The following is a 20,500-nucleotide window of genomic DNA, read 5'->3' on the forward strand; positions in this document are numbered from 1 at the left end:
CGTTGAAGGAATTGTGGAAATTTTGGATATAATTTGAGTAATTAAGTTGCTGGATGCCGCTTTCGACATAACGAGTGTGATAAGAGCCAAAAAAACTCAATTAAATTAAGAAACTGACACGTTTGCGAGATAGACGCTCTCTGACGGAAAATTATCGTAACGAATGACACTTTTTGACATACACGGAGTTGCGTGCGTGTTTGTCGTTCATATGCAGATTTGAAAGACGGGAGGCGAGCTAGTGACAACATTCCTCTTTTTTACGTACACGGCGGCAATACCATAGATTGTTAATTTCCAATAAAATAAGTACCATCCAACCACGCTTCTTTTCTATATCGTTTTATTGAACGTGATCGCAGAGAATATTAGGCTACGTAATCACACCTGGTGTCTGTGTTCTAATCGGAACGGCCCACGGCGAGTTGAGGTTTTTGCGTGGAGTTCATTACCGTGTTGAGATTCGATATCCGTAGGACCAAAAGTAAATAAGACCACACACAATGGGTTTGACTATATCGAGTCTATTCACACGACTGTTCGGCAAACAACAAATGCGGATTCTTATGGGTAAGAAACAAGAATTTCTTTGCCGGCACCTTGGGGAAATGTCGCCCAAATAATAGTATTCCTGTTTAAGCTAATCATTCCTTTGGTTTTCTATTCTAACGCAGTCGGGCTGGATGCAGCGGGTAAAACAACAATTCTATACAAATTGAAATTGGGCGAGATCGTGACCACAATTCCAACGATCGGTTTCAATGTGGAGACGGTCGAATACAAGAATATCTGCTTTACCGTGTGGGATGTCGGCGGCCAGGATAAAATCCGACCTTTATGGCGTCATTACTTCCAAAATACGCAAGGTCTGATATTCGTAGTGGATTCAAATGACCGCGAACGAATTGTAGAAGCTGAGAATGAACTGAAAAACATGGTGAGTCATACGCCTGGGTTTTCTCGGGGATAACTTTGTTAGTAATGTTTTGATTATTGTTGGGACAGCTTCAAGAAGATGAACTCCGGGACGCTGTATTACTTGTGTTTGCTAACAAACAGGATCTCCCGAATGCAATGAATGCCGCCGAGCTGACAGAAAAATTAAATTTAAATCAATTAAGGAACCGACGTGTAAGTTACAAGTTGATGGGATTATGAGGAAGTTCTGCTTTTAATGGATGTCTTTTTGTTTTATTCCATTTAGTGGTACATCCAAGCGACGTGCGCCACACAGGGACATGGACTATACGAAGGACTCGATTGGCTATCAAATGAATTAGCTAAGAAATGATAGAACTGTGAGGCTCGTGTATGAAATTTCTTATCGTAATCTAAATTTAATTTTTCTCCTTTCTTTTAAATGTCTTGTTTTATTGTTATAAAATGATACTTTCCTCATAAAAAGTTTATCAATTTCAAAGTTCTAGTTCTAATCGTGTGACCACCCGTTTCTTATGCGTTCCCATTCTGGAGACAATTAGATCCGCGCATATTTCATATTTTGCGAAATTAACATTTTACTTTGGCTTTCCAAACTTGCTCGACAGCTAATCGCATCCATAATTGCAATAAAGTACGAGTTCAAAAAGACACGAAAACAATACGAGATTAAAACCATTCTGTAAAATGGGTCGAACGTAAAATTGATTGAGGGATTCAATTGGATCATAGGAAGAACTGGTGCTGCGTTTTTTTTTTTGTTAACAATTAATTTGCAGATGCTTTTGTTTTTTGTTCTTTTTTTTTCACTAAAGTATTTCACAACGATAAATAAGGGAGAGAGTCTCGTTTGTGAAATGCTTGGTTTTTACTATAAAGAATAGAAAAAAAAACAGAATTTGTGAAGTTATAGAGCTAAAAAGGGGAAATAAAAACTATTTATAAAATCCAAAAGAATTTTATTTACCTCCTTTTGCATGAGCAAAGACTGGCTATCCCGCTCATAGCGCAATTCAGAACAAAGAGGAAGGAGAATAAATCACATTTTGCATTTCATTTCTATATATATATGCCTTTATATTTTAATTAGTACTACCAATATACAAAAATACAATATAATAAAGCGTTGTTTTATACCTAGTTTTAAGACAGAAAAAAAAAATGGGGTAAATTTTTAACACAACATCATTCATTATTCCCGTGAAACCTCAAACATTTTATTTATCGTTTTTTTTTTTTAACAGTTTCCATATTAAATTTGGCTTTTATTTTATTTCTGAAATCGGAATTCGCAAAGGATGAAACATAAACAAGAATAAATTTCGAAGTGTTTGACAAGGAATTAAATATACATCCACCGTTATAAAACACGGGATTTTCCGGTTAGTTTAAGCGCTAACAATTTTTTTTTGTAAATTCCGCTAATCTCGTACTCCCAGAGTCACTTTTTAAACTTTTTTTTTCTTATCACATTCATATATATGAGAGCCAACTTTCTTATTTTGTTGTAAATTGACTCGAGACCTTTTTCGAGGTGGAATTATGCAATGTGGAAAGATATATTTATATATATGTGGGGGCGGGGCACAAGGACGTGCTTCCTCTAAACCATTTTGTTGTTTTTTTTTTTTCGGTTATTAGCTTCCCACTGTGTAGTGTGTAGTAATATATTTTTCTTGCCTTAAGTATCATCAATAACTATTACACTCTCTAGTTAAATTACACATTAATATAATCTTGCGGGAAAACATGCAGACACGACAATACAGGAGTATAGTGTGATGAAAATACTATTTTTGTTTTTTTTTTTTCTTTTTTGTTCAAGTTTTTCCCCTCACATAATTATTGATCTCAACTTTGAAGATTTCCAGTTTACACTTCTCTCCAATGATCACAAATATATTCTTTTATACATATACACGATACAGCACTGTTTCAAATTGGACTATTGTTTATATTTTGCTTTTCTATTCTTTGTTCTGTGATAAATTATAAACCTATGATTTTTTTTGTTGAAGCATTTAACTCCTTGGTTTATTCGAAATCTTCTGACCAATCGGAGTCTCCGCTATCTGTGAAATTTGATAGAATTTCAAGCCAGTGAAATTCACGACGATCAACGAAATCCCATAAATATAACTGTAATGAAGAAAGAAAAAAAAAAGTGGAGAAAAGAATTTTTCATTCGAGCAGCCATTAAAGTAGGTAGATTGTTGCTTAAGTTTTGAGACACGCAATATCGGTGCTGGTAAATCGAACCTGACATTACACTAATTCCTAATCTAGTATTGAATCTCACTTTTCTAACTTCCACACATCTAAAAACAAGACGATAGCCGGAAGCTCGTCGCCTCAAGTATGAAAAGTTTTGAGCATTTCTGGTGTAACTAATCTTCAGGCAACTCATCAGACGCTGCATCTACGTCTGGACCACAAGAGAGGAAGTAATTTGGCTCCCAAGTGGCCCAGTCCATCATGTGGATGCGAACTCAAAACTCCTTGCATCCTCTGCAAAGTGAAAACTTTCGATCTCCAAAGAGAAAGTTGATACCCACCTCATTGGGAGTGGAAAAATTGCTTCGAAAATCAACTCAAACGTTGAAAATCATATTAATTTTCATAGACAGTCCTTTAAAAATCAATAGAACAATTCATCAATGAAAAACATTCCCTGTTACTCGCCTGTCTCAAAAGTTAACTAGCAATTTTCGTATAAAACTAAAATCTTCATAACTTACATCGAAAAGATCCAAAATCTCATCATCTGCTCGTTGAATTTTCCTTTTGTTTCGTTTTGGTACGCCGACGTCGACTCGCTCGCCACCCGGGAGAGCATGCTTATAAAAACATTTATTGCCAAATGGACACTTCCCTTCGCCCTGGAAAGAAAACAAAACAAACCAAATAATAACAAGGCTAGAGTACAAGCACTTTCCGCCATCGCGCATACCTTTTTGAAATATTTGCAATCTTTTTCTCCTAAAGCCTTTTTATAGTCGGTGATCAGCTTCTCTTTCTCATCTTTCGTTTCAACCCAGAAGGCACTCGGACAAACATAATCGGATGGGATACGACATTCAGGGCATGCACTGTACATGGAAATCTGAATTAAATGTAAAGGAAACGGAAATAGCTTTCCATGTTTTTACCGAATAATTTTGTTGTCGAACTGCTTCGCTTGTCGCCACTTCCGTATGCATTCCAGACAGAAAATATGATTGCAATTTGGTAGTATCCCGAATCGTTGCTCGCGTCCACTTTTCTCCATGATTATCTCGAAGCATATGCCGCAAGTTTTGTCTTTGGAACGAGCTATAGCAAACGACAGTTCCATGTCTTTCTCGTGCTGTTGTATGCAAAGGGCAATATGCGATTTTCGCTGTTCCTTGTCCGTCGGATGGAGACTATAGCGACCGCACATTTCACACATTTGATTGTGCTCATATGTACACATGTCGCCGTAAGGACAATTAAATTGGTACGGGCAGGTTGTCGTCGTCTCCTCTGAGCTGACATCCGATTGTACTACCGTTCCGCCAGGACCCACCACAACAGCGGCGTATGTTGTTGAACTGGCTGAAGCCTCATCCTTGCAGTTATCGTTCGAACTACTGCTTCCAGGCTCGATACTTATTCTCTGCTGATTTTTCGGTACAAAGACCGGTGCAAGTACCCATTTCTTCGGGTCTGTCTGAGCAGACGTTGTAGCCGCGGCTGTATGAGAGTCATGCAATCTATTTGAAGCCGGCTGGCTGCCTCCATCAACGCCAGCTGCTGTAGGTTGAGATGGGTCAGGGTGAATAAATCGGCACAAATTACCAAACCGACACATGCCGCGTGTGTAAAAACGACAAATCAAGTGAACGCGATCATCATTGTTAGCCGCAGCAACGATCGAAGCCATTTTCCTGCACAGAACAAAACAAATTTATTTTATTTACATCAGCTGGCCAGCCAGAATGACACTTGGTGCTTTCGGGGTATCCCAGAAAGCATCGAAAGACGGACCCGGGGGGAACGAAAATGCCCAACCAAGCACTTGGCTTGGCCCGGAAGTAGATATCCGTCATATCTAGCCGAGTTAGCTTTCCATACGCCAAACCGACCACAATACCAATGAAATGAGAAAGCAACTCGTCGAGTTAAAAATTCCAAGCACGCACCTGAAATGACCACGAAAATACCAGCACCAGAAAATCCACACGACCACCAGTAGCAGCTGCTCCGAATACGTAGATTATGCTTTTCTTAGAGCGCCCAACAATCGCAACCCAACAAAAACACAATCAACTGTGAAATAAAGGTCCGTGTTATTCCTCCGAAACAGTTAAGAGTCCATCGAGCCGTTCGCCCTGCACGCAATCAGCAGCTGACTTAAGGATTGCAAATTCCACTTCCCGCGAGCAGTCAAAACAGTCACAATCGAGGGCCGTGTTTACTTTTTTTCTCACTGCGTTCTCTTGCAAGAAGTCCAGCTGCTGCCCTTTGTCCACGGCTCTAACGTAAACGCTGGCGGGACGGACAGGCGGCCGCCGAACAACAAATTTTACCAACCTCGAACTTAAGCTTCTCGTCCGTATGGACAAAACCCCTCTTGTTCGACGAAGAAAAGCAAATATATTGCTTTTTTACACGGTGATGACGGTAAAATGAAAAGCACGAAAGACGCGCGCGCGCGCGAAATGGCGTTCAAAGAAATATAAATTCTTCCTTGAAAACCGCCACTTCGCCACACAATTACGGTATAGGAAAAATCGCGCGCCCGTCGAAAACGATATTTGAAAATAAGCGGGCAAAAAAAAAAAAGATGCGCGTGAAGAAAACTTCTTCGAATACAACTGAAATATATTCAACAGTAATGCGTGATAAGAAATGTGTCAGTTAAAGGTTTCATCGTTACTTTCGTGAGAGAGAAAACAGCCTTCAACACGAACTCTCGGTCCCCGACTTATCGCCTTTACTGCTTACCTGTGGCAACTTCACTTTGACAGTCATTGGAAAAAGAGAAAGTATGATATTTTGACAGGGTTTGTGTGCTATGTGCTTAACGAAGAGAGAAGATATTGTTATACAGGTTCAACTGTTATACAGACCCATTGGCACTGAATTCAAATTAAATTCCATGGTACTATGAAGTAATTGTAAATTTGAACAGAGTTTTTTTTTTAATTCTCAGTATTAACGGAGTTTATCTCCGTTTAGAGTTTTCCATATTTCCAACTCATATCCTATTTTTAAGATCTGTTTTTCCTAGAAACTGATGATCTGCTTTTTTTTCTTCAAGTTCTGAATATTAGCAGAGATCTAGGCATTAAAGTTAGTTAATTTAGTGGTAGGAGGCGCAGTTCTGAGCACTCAAATCCTTGTTAGGCCCATTATACTATCCTCGAAGATCGCCTATTCATCGACCTTTCACAGGCTTTCTTCTGAATACATTCTCCAGAAGCAGAGAATGTTCAGACCTTTCGTTGAAGAAAATCTTACCAAGATATCTCGATCTCTGAGATCTGCGGAGGCCGGGCAGTTGTATACAGAGATCAGAGTCGCCTCTTCCTCGTCCTCACATTGGCTGCTGTTAGGTAGGAATAGTGGACTGTATGTAGGTTGGCTTGGAGGCAAGGAAAATACCGGTTTAAACTTAAAAACTTAGTTTATTAAAACAAAATTAACAGCTACGGAAAAATGCTTTAGGCGAAGAGGAAAAGTGCCTTTTCGCTTCGGAGAGCTGGCATAGCGTTAAGTTAAACTCACGGCGCAGCGAGCGCCTTCCGGCGATCATCGCGCCACAAAGAAGCGCGAATCTGGTTCAAATTCAAATATGCGCAAACAGCTGCATATGGCCGAGACTACTACTCCGATTTTTTTCATGTGGTAATTTAAGAAGCAGGGTCTTGTTAAAAACCCTACTAAGGTTTTCATGTCCCACTTTTTAAGGGACAGCAATGAAAACTTGAAGAAGTAATACGCCAAGTTCATGAAGGAGTATCTCAGTTTCGGTCACATGAAGGAAACCAGCCCGAATCAGATACCTCATCCTCATTATTTCCTACCACATCACTGCGTGCTTCGATGAGAGAGCAGCAGTACGAAATTAAGGGTTGTGTTCGACATTTTGGCATAAACATAAAAGACGAGTTGTTTGCAATTTTATTGCGATTTCGGCCGTATTCAAAGCAGATATCAAAATTATGTACCGACAAATTCAACTTCAGGAAACAAACAGAAGATTCCATTTGATTTGGTGAAGGGAAGATCCACGGTTACCCTTGAAGTGTTATCATCAACCTCCTATTTGGCTACAAGATACCTTCGAAAGCTCGCACATGAATACAACACAAGGGAGGCTTTAAACTTAAGAAATCGAGTTCAAATCATAAAACCCTGTTGCAGGATATTCCAACAGAATATTTGGAATTAATGACGGAAGCGATAACGAATCAATAAAAAGCTAGAACTGATTTGGTTACCAAAATCCGACGTATTCCTAATTAGGGTCATTCCTGTAGAGCAGCGTAGGGCACAGCTGCGTCGGACATAGCTGAAATCCTCTATCTACTTGGCTTGGTGGCACCAGTGGTAATTGTTGCAATGCTCTTCCTTCAGGGGTTGTGGGCACTTCAATATGATTGGGATGCGGCCCTCCCATTGGAAGTGCAGAAACGATGGTACACATACCGAGTAGGGTTGCAGTCGCTAGGCAAGGTGAAGATCCCAAGACACGTATTTGTTCAAGGTGGGCCAACGTCCGTACAGATTCATACATTCTCAGATGCGTCTGAAAAGGCATATTATACTGCAGCGAACATTATATCCATGAAAACCGACGGTACAGTAATAGTCAGGTTGCTGTACTCCAAGTCTCGAATAGAGTCATTGCTGTCGCAGTCTTTAAGCCAAACACAAGTCAGAATCCAGAACGAACATATATCAATTCAGTTCCCCTATTTATTACAACGATGGAATGCACGAGGAGAACCAAAAGGTTGATCGAATCCCTTCCCCCTTGATTTCGCAACAAGACGAAGGCAGTTTCGTACAAAAATTCAACATTCTAATTCGTTTAGAAAACTTCAAAGGGTGACAGGGTATTGCCTCCCTTTCATAAAACTTTTAAGAAGCAAGGATGACAAAATTGAACCTCCAAGCCTCAAGTCTGCACTGCTCGGACTCGCGATATTCTTTGGCAAAGAAGGATTATTACGAGTGAGGGGAAGATTAGAAGCATCCAATCTTTCGTTCGAAGCAAAACATCCCGTGTTTTTACTTAATGCCCACCCAATCCTGAAATTATTGAGGACGGATTTGCACGTTAAAATATGCACGTAGGACCGCAGGGGCTACTAGCAATTACAAGGCAACGATTTTGGCCTATGAAAGGGAAGAATATAGCACGGTCGATTTTATAATGATGCAGCCATTGTACACAGACGATGGGTAATTTATCACCATATCGATTACAACAGCCATTCATCAACTGGCGAGTGGATTTCTGTGGGCCTATCTGGATCCACTATCGCTCACGAGAAAGTCGTCCACAAAGTAGCTATCTGGCAGTATTCTGCTGCTTTAGCACAAAGGGGGTTCATTTTGAAGTAGTTAGCGACTTGCCAACTGATGCTTTCCTTGGGCACGGTTTGTTGGACAACATGGACATTGTCAGAACCTTTACTGCTATAATGCTACTAATTTTGTAGGAGCGAATCGGCAATTGAACTAAACTAATATTCAACAATATATTCTCAAGACGCACAGGAGAGAATTTTGAATGCATGCAGCTTAAATTTAATCCCTCCAAAAACACCACATTTCGTTGGTCTATGGGAAGCAGTGATTAAATTGGCAGAATATCTGCTTCGGCAAAAAATTGCGTCAGCCTCAATTAACCTATGTGGAACTATGCACCTTGAGTGTAAAAGTGGAATCAATTCTAAATTCATGGTCACTCACATCCCTATCCATGGACCCCAATTTTCTAGCTGCCTTAACATCAGGACATTTTCTCAGCGGGGAGCCATTGTAAGCAACTTTCGATCTACAGGAGCGAGGACAACAAAAGGGGACCTCAATACAAGATGGAACTGGAGAAGAGATGAGGAAGAGTTTTGGAAACGCTGGTCCCAAGAATACTTGACGGAACTTCCGCAACGACAATAACTGGAAACGATGGCAAAAGGTAAAAATCGTGATCTTCAAGAAAAATAACATTCATCATCATTAACATCATGAAATGGCCTCTGGGAAGAATCATCAAAGTGTATTACGGTTACGACGGCTTAGCAAGGGTGGCAGAAATACGCATGAAGTGGAGTATCCTGTAACGTACAATTCACAATTCACAGCTCAGAACATCGAGGAAACAACGGCTCTTGTTGTGGAAATCAAACATTGTCGAAAGCGTAACCATCAGGAAGGTGTAAGAGCAGAGACCTCAAACTTCGAGCATACCGAGAAGCCATCTCGACAAAGGAAGAAGCGAATGGTGGAGAAAATGTACTTATTTGCATGCCAATCCCGACAATCACTAGCAAGAAAGTCGAGATAGTGAAATTCGGCCAGCAAACAGGGATTCATTTTGAAAGCCACGGAGAGATCAAATTGATTTCTTCCTATTGGAAGCTGGTGGTTTATTTCGATCTACAACTCTTTCAAGCTAAATTCTGAGCTTTCAAAGGTAGCTCAATAATCCTGCAACAGTTTTGCCAGCAACTCCTCGGCAAGGACCCATGTGAAAAAGTTGTCCACCATATTCGACATCGCTTCTTACAACTTATGGAAGAAAACAAGTTGCTTGCTGCGAAACAAAAGTCTGGGAGAGTGAAACGAGGCGCCTTTAACATCCTGGGAACAGGCGCCAAATCACTATTCGGCTTGCTCGATTCGAACTACTTGCGATATCCAGAAAAACGAAGACTTGTTTTTATCACTTCTCAAAAACCACACTTCCATAGTCGATGCGACAGTTAATTTAATGCAGGAAAATTAGGAAACAATAGATCAACGATACAAGGTTCTTGAAGAGCATTTGGGAAAAGTTGTAAATCGAGTCAATAATGCAACGGATGCCCACCATCAATTTCAGCTTCAACAATTCTTTTTATCCTGGTCATTGTGTCTATAAACTCATATGAACGGCGGAGTTGGATATGTGAATTAATATTTTTTTTGTTAGCTTTATACAAATGGAAAAACGTGGATAGGAAATTTCTTACACAAGATGAACATAAAACCTTTATACTCGAGGCGTCCAGCTTCCGGTATTCCGACTTGTTTTCTTTTAAATTAGTAATCAATGAAAATAGTACGTTTGAAATTTTCTAAAGAGTTTTTCTTCTATCCGAGCGTGTCTGCCTCTAGACCATACAACCTATGTACCATTTCCTTGGTCCTGGCCAGTGTGATTACACTTGCAAATTTCAAATTCCGAATATTGAAAGAGATATGAGATTTCTACATTTTATGACTATTTATGTAAGCTTCCAACCAATAACGACCTTTTGTCGATCTGTTATGCCATTTTCCCAAATATACAACATACCTCAAAAGTCAAAACGTACTAGACTCATCATAAGCGACTTTCCCCATGATCCCACGTGAAGCATATGAATATTGACGTATACGTCGCGTCGTGGATATCGGACGCTTGTGTGCGGCTAGCAATATATTAGAAGAAGGGACTTTCGTCACAGATTAAGCAGCGCACGAGCTGTTAGTCTAATTCAAAGTAAACGCGACATAATTCGGTGCCGATTAGATCGACTTCACCAATTCAATTGATTTTCTTCAATTTTCATGCTTGCTCTTCTGTCAGAATTTCGGTGGGAGAATTTTCCCCGGGAGTGATTTTGGTATAAGAAGAAAAAAAGTACGAAATATAATTATTTTCAATTCTCCCATCCCTCGGTTCGTTGTTCCAAGCTGTAGTCGTGCTAGTGACCGGGAGAAGCGACTATTGTCAACCTGTGCGATAGCGGGGTACCTTTTTTGTTTCTTCTTCGGTGTTAAGTAAATTTCGGCCGCCCAATTTGCATTGAGGTAATGATTGCAATTGTCATTAAATAGATATTATGCTGAGAAGATAGTTTTCAGTTCAGTATTGTTTGAGAAATATTGTGGTGATCGGTTTTTTTTTTCCGCGGCGGGACGTCGTGATATACATGAGCGCGTACGATGTAAGTAAACTCCAACCGCTATTGGAGCTGAAACTATCTGAATCCGTGTTACTAAAGGTTATGCATCTGATGTTCTCGAAACGTATCTGTTTGGGAGACTCTTAGACTGACTCCTTCTGGAAAAAATCTATCGAAGCCCCCCTTGTAATTAGTAGAAAATATCTTTGACGTGTATAGACAGACGATATGAGAATCTTCCTACCGATGACAATAACTGTCAATGCAGCTGTCGATTTTTTTTTTTTATTTGAATTGACCTTTTTTCAAGAATAGTGTTCGGCTTTTCACCAGTCAATTTGCAGGGAAGTTTGGGCTGAATTTCCACGGCGGCAATTTTGTCTTGGATTTAGCGTGATTGGTGACGGATTTTGTTGAATAGCAAAAGGTAGCACTGCCAATTACGAATAACTTGGTACAGATATTGCTTTAGCGCAGGGTAAGGCACGTAAAGGACTTTTTTGGTAGCTGAGTCGGGCGGTGGGGTTATGTTTTCGATTTGTTCAATTTCATGTTATTTGGGGAGTGAATGGAGAGAGCTAAGATACAAAGTCACATTGCCGGTGCTCCGCGAAATTCGATTGATGTTCGGCCAGGTCCTCATCTAATAAGCAGTTCCTTAAATTTTCGGCCAAATTTGTTTACAAGTTATGAATCACATTCCTCGAAAAATAATGGAGCGTTTCTCTTGCAGATTTGGACAGCCGGAGATGAGCAATACCTGTGAGTCTTGAAGCAGTCTTGTGAACCCGTGGGACTATTGAAACATCATCGGACAGCTTTGTGGCGAACTCCCTGAGAGGCAGAACAGGTGGGTCATAACAGAAAGTCGAACGGAATTGGTGATAGGTGATCGATCGCGATATTATACGCAGCGGGTAATCTGCAACTATGGCTGCATTGCCACGACGGATAATTAAGGAAACGCAACGCCTCCTCCAGGAACCTGTGCCCGGCATCAGTGCCGTCCCGGATGAATCGAATGCTCGCTACTTTCATGTAATTGTTACCGGACCGGAAGATTCACCCTTCGAGGGTGGTCTCTTCAAATTGGAATTATTTCTGCCCGAGGATTATCCAATGTCGGCACCAAAAGTCCGTTTCATAACAAAAATCTATCATCCAAATATTGATCGTTTAGGTAGAATATGCTTAGATATACTAAAAGATAAATGGAGTCCGGCGTTACAAATAAGAACCGTATTGCTATCTATTCAAGCTTTATTAAGTGCCCCAAATCCGGATGATCCTCTCGCCAATGACGTTGCCGAATTATGGAAAGTAAATGAGGCAGAAGCAATAAGAAATGCCCGCGAATGGACTCAGCGATACGCTATGGATAATTGATTCTATTTTCATGTTTTCTACTGATGTTTTCGTTTTGTTTTTAGCTGGCAACGTGTGTGAGTTTATGAATAAAAATTTTATGTGTAACTATATAATTCCAAAACCATGCGGAAGTAGATAAAATGTAAGAAATTGAAGCAAAAAAAAAAAGCAAAAATCATGCAGGAATTAAGTAAGGAAGCAAATTGTGTACTGATCATTGATGGAATACCCTGACACGCTTAGTTAAGTTAAAAATCATGGAAAACCGGAATATGACCTCAACGAAGCAGAAGAATGTCTCTAATAAGGACGCCTGGAATTATGCGCACCTTATATATGGACAATATTTACTTTGAGAGTTAAAAATCACACACATGGGAGTCAGAAGTTCAGCATCTTTCGTTGGACGGGACTGCGTGAATGTTATATGTGCACTACATATGTTTCCTCTTATGTATTCCCTATCAATTATTCAACATATAAATCACGGAAATTAGCAAAATGTAACACCAACCAATTAGTAGAACAACAAACGTTTCCTTACATTCTTACCAAACAACAGAATCAGCACAGTGATCACGGGCTATCGTCAGTGAGGCGATTTCTCTTTTTTCAACCGTCACCACGTTTTATCCATAATCCTCTCAAAAAACAAGATTATATATATTTATGGCTTATTTCGTATTATTAAATAAACAAATTATTGATTACTACTATTATATTTGTATAAATATTTAGCGAGTAAAATTGTAAAGGAGAAATTGCATTTTCTTTTTTATTTTGTATGTGGCTTAAGTTCCTTTACGTTTTTTTATATATATATATATATAATCATTTGTCTACGATTTTATGAGGAGGTCCATTTCAAAACGCAGACAAGACCTTTCCCAGGACGTTCGACAAGCTGCGAAAACATCAACTTCGCCAAGGATTTGGTTAAAATAGCTTCTGTAACTACTAATTTGTACAACTAAATGCAATCTAATATATAAGGCGGTATTCTCCACAAAGAGTACTACAAATTTCCGATGCAAAGTCAGATGGAAATTTTGCTACTAAATGCGTTTTGAAACGAACCTCTTCATATTCACTGTTTTGAGGAGAAATTAGACACCGGCTGGTACCAAACACCAAGAAAAAATACGGAGAGAAACAAGTTGAATTAGGAATAATTAAATATATTCTAAATTCTGTATATTGCAATATATTTATAACGGAACGAGGGAATAAAAACGGTAATATTTTGTAAATTCTAAAACAAAACCTTAACATTCATTCTGTACACATACACGTAATTATATCACATTTATTCTTTGCAACAAATCAAATTTTGTTTGGATATTTCCGCCTATTGCATATATAACTTGTTATATATTTGATTTATCCTTTTTTTTCTGGATCCTCAGCAATAATCATCAAAACAAATTGTATTTAAAACGGATACATAGAAACTCCAAGCTCATTTTCCTAATTACAATCGGTCAAAAGCATGTTCAGTTGAAATAAATGAAAAATATTACCATTTAATTAAACCGAACGATAAGTAATGTACATTATCCAGCTATAGAAAATGCAAGATTAAGGTCTTATTACTGGATTTCCCACAAAATCAATGTATGAGAAGTTCTATTTGCCACGTTGACTGGTAAAAAGGCCAGTCTAAATCATCATAGAACAAAATCAAATACATGACCATTATATTTTAAGTAACCAGCTGTCCTTATATTCATTTCTTTATGTTCTTTGTATTTCACAACGAGTGATATTTTAATGCCCATTGTAATAAAAATTAACGTTAGAGCAAATGTAGTAAAATATCTTTGGAAAGTAATGAAAATCTGAAAGAGTATAACATGCAGTGTAAATTATGTTGGATTATTCGTTGTAAAGACAGCAAGTAAAAGGCAGGAAGTTACGTTATAATCAAGTGGAAACAGTGATTTAAAGTTAATTTAGAGCCACATCAATGCTTTATGGTCGAAAATATGGCATCTTCGTATGTTTTAAATTTATTTATTTTTTTTTTTTTAATAGTTTTGCCTGTAAACATTTAAATTTGAGACCATTAAAAATGATGAAATATATAGACATGAACAAGAAATAATCGAAACGCATCAAATGAAAGTTATTTTGGCGGAAATAATAGTAATCATTGGGGCAACAATATGTGATCAGGGCCTTGAACACTTCATTTAAGACCGTGACGATATACACTACAGGATTGCAGTACCATATAGGAGGCAATGTGGTCAGCATTGAGGTACTCATTCACAACTGAATCGACTAGTATCCGACGTCAAATCACGATATAAATCGCACTGTCAGCAGTTAGATTTGAACTGTGACCTTGCGTACAACAGCCTTGTGCTCTAACCACTCAACATCCGGATTTTGACCGAGGTACTGTCCGTTTTCTTAGGTTCGGGAGCATTATTCTCCTGATAAAAGGCAAATGTGTCCAATATATTTAGTTTTTCGGCACTTTGCTTTTCATGTTGTTTCAGGATGTTTAAATATTGGAACCTATCCATTTTTCCATTTATAAAATGAATGTTCTTTACTCCTGCCCTAGAAGCACATTCCCGTACCACCACTGATCCTCTACACTACTTGGCAGTGGCCTTAGTTTTATGGGGACTGAAGTCAATATTGGGCTTCTGCCATATGTACGGCTTACCATCTGAACCACACAAATTAAATTTACTTCCATCAGTGAATAATACTTTCTATATAATAAAAAAGGTTGAAAATAATTATAAAAATTTTGTGTATTTACCGTTTTCCAAAAGTCAATGTCCTTCTTCAGATATTAACTCGCGAAACTCTATTCTTCTCACTAATGTAAGGCTTTCTTCTAGCTCTTCGGCCATGGAAATTATCCTTTCTGAGCACATTTCAAATCTTTTCAGCACAAACATCTTTCAAATCAGTTTGGATCATATTTTTTAAGTTCATTTGCCGTTAAAAAGGATTTATTCTAGCTTCTTTAAGAATACGTCGCTCATCAGTGTTTCCCCTGACCATTCCCTCCCTCTCAATGGAACTTTTTTATTAGGTTATAATTTAATACAAAATGAATCAGTCTTTGGCCGATTATGCGGTTGACCCACTGTAACTCGTCGTGAGCTAAACGCACGGTCATCAAATGAAACGGCCTTAGAGCTGTAGCGAGGCTCGTGAATGTAAATAAATTAGCCGCCAATTAGCTGCTTCCACTAGGCGTCTGCAAGCATTCTGTGACGGTGCCATGGTAACGTCAATTTTTCTTGATCGCATTTGTTTCTTTGAACTTAGGGTGGCTCCCAGCCTCTAGGTGATTTTCTCGATCACGCAGAACAACCCCGCGAGGCCGGTTGGCAAGCTGTGCCTATGACGCCAGCTATGTCGACCCCACTTAGCTCACCACTGCTCACTTCTTCTCGAAATCTCAATTTGACATCTCCCTTGCCAGTGGAAAAGTGTCGAATGAAAATTCAACCCTACTTAACTCTGGAAAAGACCAAATCATAGAAATGATCGTGATTCAGGAAATCTCATAACGAAATTTCCCGCTGCAATTAATTGAGTTCGTTCAAAGCATTTCGAACACTCGCTAGTTAAATGAAACGGCGTTCATCTACAGAATCCTCGCACCTAATACGACATTGCTATTGTTGACATCGCAATGACCGCTCCATATCAATCCTAACATTAAACTCATTGTCTGTCAAATTATTGATACAAACAATGACAGTGACAGAGGATTACAAATAATTCGTATCAAACTTTAAAAGCGAAAGAAGCAAAATGAGCTCCTTTCTTCGTAATTTAACAATATCGTTTAATGCACGCGAAAATGCCATAAAAGAAAATCTAATCAGCACTTTAAACGAAAATGCCAAAGAAATACAATTCGAATGTAAGGAACAGGACTCAGGTAACTTCAGTTTTCGTTTTGTCGCGGGAGTAATCGATAATGGATTTCTTTTTCTATTCTATATTTTTGACACACAGACTCTATGGGATTAAATGAATGTACAAGCTCTCTATGTTCAACGTTAGAAGCATTTTTCTTGCATGGCTTGAAGGATTCATTCCTATGGCAAACGATAAATGTTATAAGCGGCACCGATGTCGATCGTCGTCCGGAGCCAAGTTATTGGAGTCCTTTGTTAGTATTTTTACACAAACAGACAATCGAACAGGTAAAAAGCAAGAGCATTTATTTCTGTAAACACATTTCACAGTCTCACCGTCATTAGATCCAAGGATTATCGCAAATAAACTCTGAAGTTGGGAACTGTCGCGCTTGGATTCGTCTGAGTTTAAATGATGCCCTGATTTCGTCGTACTTGAACAATATCCGCAAAAACAATTCAGCTCTCAATCCATATTATAAGAAATGTGCAATCTTGAAAGATATTGATACTCTGGAAATCGCAGCTAAAATTCTAGAAGGCATCGAGGCAGCAGTACAAATCAATTTGCCAGCCAACTCGACGTTGCTTAATCGCTGGAGCGATTTACCTCTACAAATGTCGGGAATTTGGACGCCGCCATTACGATCTTGCGCGGTAAGCCATTCAACTTCCTCTGTGCTCGCAAAGTGAATAAAACCAAGATTTTTGCAGATTGCCAGCGGTGTAGATGTCGCGAGTTCACTAAGTGACGAAACAGCTCCAATACCCACTCCTCAACCTTTACATTGCAATGAACTATTCCCGGAATCAATTTCCAACTCACCGTTCAACCAGTCTGCCTTTCGAGCAACAGAAGATCTCACGGAAAAAGAGCATTTTCAGATATTTCTAACCAAATTTGATGAAATTCACGAAAATGCCGATACTGAAAGCGATAAACCAGACAATGACACAGTTCCACAAGAGGGAGGATCCCATGCCCAAGAATCCTCGATGGAGACGTCTCAAGATAGTGATAGAGCGATTGGAGGCAATTCATTGGCGTTGAAAACAAGCTGGGCCGGCTGTGATCAGGAAACTTCCACGAAAAACATTGCTGCCGAATCCCTTACCATAGCGAGCGACTCAACAAGTCAATTTAGCCGCTCAAATAGCATGACCCAGTCTATTAACTCATTAAAGTCGCCAGTTGATTATCACAGCTACAACGCATTACTTCGGAAACATCGAAAAACGCGAGAGCTGGATTGGAATGATGTCTGGGAACGTTTCGAGAGTAGTATTGGTATCACAGGGAATGATAGTGGCGTGGTGGTTAGCTCTACAAGTAATTTAAATACATCTAATTCAGATGAGAGTGAGGAGGATGCTGTTAACGGGAATTCAACCGGGGTAGGTATTAAGGCGGATTGGATTTTATGGAATGAGTACGCGGGGTCGAGATCACTTCTCATTGAGTTAGTTATCTCGACAACGCGCTCGAATGTTGATAATAGCTGTTATGGGTTTATGTTGTTAACCAATTTGTATGCAATTTCGTTTTTTATTTTTATTTCCAGGATTTTGGCTTTGAAATTCTACCACAATCGCTTAGTGAAAAATTCACAACAGCCGAACTACAGGAAATGGTCGAACAAGCATGTAAACTAGCACATGAACCTGGTTTGAATACGCAAGGCTTTATTTGTAAGTCATGTGCTCATCCATTGGGGATTGGCTTTGCAATAGCACAGTAAGTAAAAGAGAACAGTTTTATTTTAGTTGTTAACAGCTTGAATGCCGACCACGTAGAGTTGGAGCGATGCGTACTTATGGCGACGCCCCGATACGTAAAATTGGAGCGTAGCACTGGCAATGAGTGCCTCGTTAAGTTGGTTGCAGAGCATTTGTCCATGCAAATTGCTTTAATACGTTTTGAGATTCAAGAGAAGTAGTTCGATAAGACAACTGAGCAACGTCTATTGGCTCGACGAGAAATAGAATCCTTGCGAAGATATTTTATTTACAAGCCGCATTCAAGATGTTAAAGCATTAGTAGTGCTGCTCGGAAAGAAAGAGATTTAATATTCGTTCTTTTTTCAATCTTTAATGAAGAGTTTGCGCATTTAGTGGACACTACTATTGCGGAAAATGCATGTCTGTGGAACAATTCACTATACCGGCACGTGTTATATACAACTGGGACTTTCGTAAATATTCGGTGTCGAAAAAAGCAGCAGCATTTATGACAGAGTTTCAATGTCAACCATTTATTGACTTAAAGGTAACGTTTTGCAGGTTTTATTTTCCTTGTCCAGGGGCTGTTCAATCCTTTTTATTTTTCCTCCCCCATGGGGTGTTAATTTTTATTTTCTTGGGCGTTGTTGATCCTACCTTTCCTGAATGATTCTTCATCTTTTCTCCTCTGAAAGGTTCCTCATCCTTCATTTCTTGGAAATATTAATCAAATCTCCGTTCCTTGCCTCGAAAGTTCCACTTTACCACGATTTTTTCGCTTTTCTAGATTTTAAATCCAAAAATCTATAACGCATGTGATGAGATGGCTACATTACAGTCGTTGCGTATACGTTTAAATTTTATACGTGCTTACTTATTCACGTGTTGCCAACCGATCATCGATGAACTACAAAAGCAAGTATGGTCGCGAGAGTATCTCTACGAATATATACATTCCTACAGTATGGCTGACTTGGCAATGATACAGCGTGGAACGTTAGCACAACTTTTACAAAAAACTGTTACATTTGGCGAGCAACACATTATCAATTGTCCACTGTGTAGCGTTAAAGGATTTATTTGTGAGATTTGTAATGGTCCGAAGGTGTTGTATCCATTTCATTTGGATACAACGTTTAGGGTAAGTAGATGGAGCTGAAATGATACGATTTGGTGTTGAGTATGTTTCAACGGTCCAAATGGATTAGTCGTTAGAGCACTAAACCATCGCAACGGATGGTCACGGTTTTAATTTTACCGATGACAGAGGGATTTGCATGGTAAGCTGAATGTCGGACATCAGCCGGACCTAACGATATTGCCTCCTAGTATGGAAACAAAGTGCTCTAACACACTTCAAGACCTAATTTGAAATTGGACTGTTACACCGTCGATCGCATAGTAAGTTTCAGTTCTATTTTTATTTACAGTGTCAAATCTGTGGAGCTGTTTTTCACGATCAATGTTTAAATGATTCTCAACCATGTCCAAAGTGTGAAAGGAGACGAAAGAGGGAGGATTTACCACTTTTTGAAGCTGTTCATATGCTTTAATATGTCTAGTTATTTGTTATAAAGAATAATAGTTATACAGAATAAAATTGTCATAAAAAAATTACCATTACACCCACACAAAAAAAATGAAAATAATTCGCTTAGGGTGGGCGTTTCGCTTTTCAGAAAAAAATACGAGCGTATAACATTGGGCATAGTATTCAGCTGTAGGAGAAAACCAGAAGCTGGCGCTGAACAGGTGTGGAGGGTGGTTTTTTGTTTTATTTGAGGTACCCTAAGATTTTTGAGTTTTAATTCCTAGAAATTTTTTGTAAGAAATACCGCGAACGGGCATCGATCTTAAATGTACGTTTTGGCAGCTAGTTTCACCTGCCTAAAGCCGGAGCTGTAATAAGCTGAAAATACAGTAAGATGCGTGCTTAGTGCGCATGGACAAGCTCCGGCCCGCACGCATTTTCAATGTACAATGAAGATTTTACACCATTTGCAATTTGACGATACTTTTACTTTTCGACTGTTACTTTTGAATGTAATTAATTTGGATAAATTCGTTTTGAGAACTGCGAAAGACACAATTTGTGTTGCAAGTACTAACAATTAATGTCATTTGCATTAGTTCCGTCGCTTCCATTCATAAAAATTGGCATTTGGCAAAAGATCGTTTTTTTGGATTTTCCTACGTGACGCATTGCGTACGGATTTATTGGATAATTGCTTCACGCACAGATTCGTGTAATGAACTTCATTCGATAGCTCCCTGACTGCGCACGCACGCATCTATTCCTTAAATTTACTGCCAAAACTTGACTGGTAACAGCGTTAACTATCGGACTTTAGATGTGCATCAAGTTCTCACCAACGTCCACAGATGGCACTGATTTGTTATAAAGTTGGTGTTGTTACCGAATTTTTCTGGAGAACATGTTATGAATATTCG

The 20,500-nt window shown here is 39.1% G+C and overlaps 4 protein-coding genes across 8 annotated transcripts; 3 read left to right on the forward strand and 1 right to left on the reverse strand.

The window, feature by feature from the left end:
* Positions 1-176: 176 nt before the first annotated feature.
* LOC119661014 (ADP-ribosylation factor 2) lies at positions 177-1,886 on the forward strand. The gene is made up of 4 exons (XM_038070161.1): positions 177-570; positions 675-937; positions 1,006-1,131; positions 1,205-1,886. The coding sequence occupies exons 1-4, from the start codon at positions 504-506 to the stop codon at positions 1,289-1,291; spliced, it is 543 nt and encodes a 180-aa protein (XP_037926089.1). The 5' UTR covers positions 177-503; the 3' UTR covers positions 1,292-1,886.
* Positions 1,887-2,951: 1,065 nt separating this feature from the next.
* Positions 2,952-5,901, reverse strand: LOC119661011 (probable E3 ubiquitin-protein ligase makorin-1). The gene is made up of 6 exons (XM_038070158.1): positions 5,494-5,901; positions 5,103-5,229; positions 4,089-4,847; positions 3,890-4,028; positions 3,678-3,818; positions 2,952-3,078 (listed from the first exon to the last, which is right to left on the reverse strand). Exons 3-6 carry the CDS (start codon positions 4,841-4,843, stop codon positions 2,974-2,976), a joined length of 1,140 nt encoding a protein of 379 aa, XP_037926086.1. The 5' UTR covers positions 4,844-4,847; positions 5,103-5,229; positions 5,494-5,901; the 3' UTR covers positions 2,952-2,973.
* Positions 5,902-10,537: 4,636 nt separating this feature from the next.
* On the forward strand, positions 10,538-13,150 carry LOC119660771 (ubiquitin-conjugating enzyme E2 N). 5 transcript variants are annotated; one of them, XM_038069534.1, is made up of 3 exons: positions 10,538-10,784; positions 10,855-10,971; positions 11,800-13,150. In XM_038069534.1, exon 3 carries the CDS (start codon positions 11,997-11,999, stop codon positions 12,450-12,452), a length of 456 nt encoding a protein of 151 aa, XP_037925462.1. In that variant the 5' UTR covers positions 10,538-10,784; positions 10,855-10,971; positions 11,800-11,996; the 3' UTR covers positions 12,453-13,150. The 5 variants fall into 5 exon arrangements, with proteins under 5 accessions (XP_037925462.1, XP_037925465.1, XP_037925466.1 ...); XM_038069537.1 differs by lacking the exon at positions 10,855-10,971 and having other exon boundaries at positions 10,538-10,801; XM_038069538.1 differs by lacking the exon at positions 10,538-10,784 and having other exon boundaries at positions 10,970-11,108.
* Positions 13,151-16,128: 2,978 nt separating this feature from the next.
* Positions 16,129-19,680, forward strand: LOC119660979. The gene is made up of 8 exons (XM_038070062.1): positions 16,129-16,350; positions 16,428-16,618; positions 16,676-16,987; positions 17,045-17,725; positions 17,893-18,065; positions 18,428-18,596; positions 18,837-19,190; positions 19,480-19,680. Exons 1-8 carry the CDS (start codon positions 16,221-16,223, stop codon positions 19,600-19,602), a joined length of 2,133 nt encoding a protein of 710 aa, XP_037925990.1. The 5' UTR covers positions 16,129-16,220; the 3' UTR covers positions 19,603-19,680.
* The last annotated feature ends 820 nt before the right edge of the window (positions 19,681-20,500 follow it).

Source organism: Hermetia illucens, chromosome 7 (genome assembly GCF_905115235.1).
Source record: "Hermetia illucens chromosome 7, iHerIll2.2.curated.20191125, whole genome shotgun sequence".
NCBI lineage: Eukaryota > Metazoa > Arthropoda > Insecta > Diptera > Stratiomyidae > Hermetia > Hermetia illucens.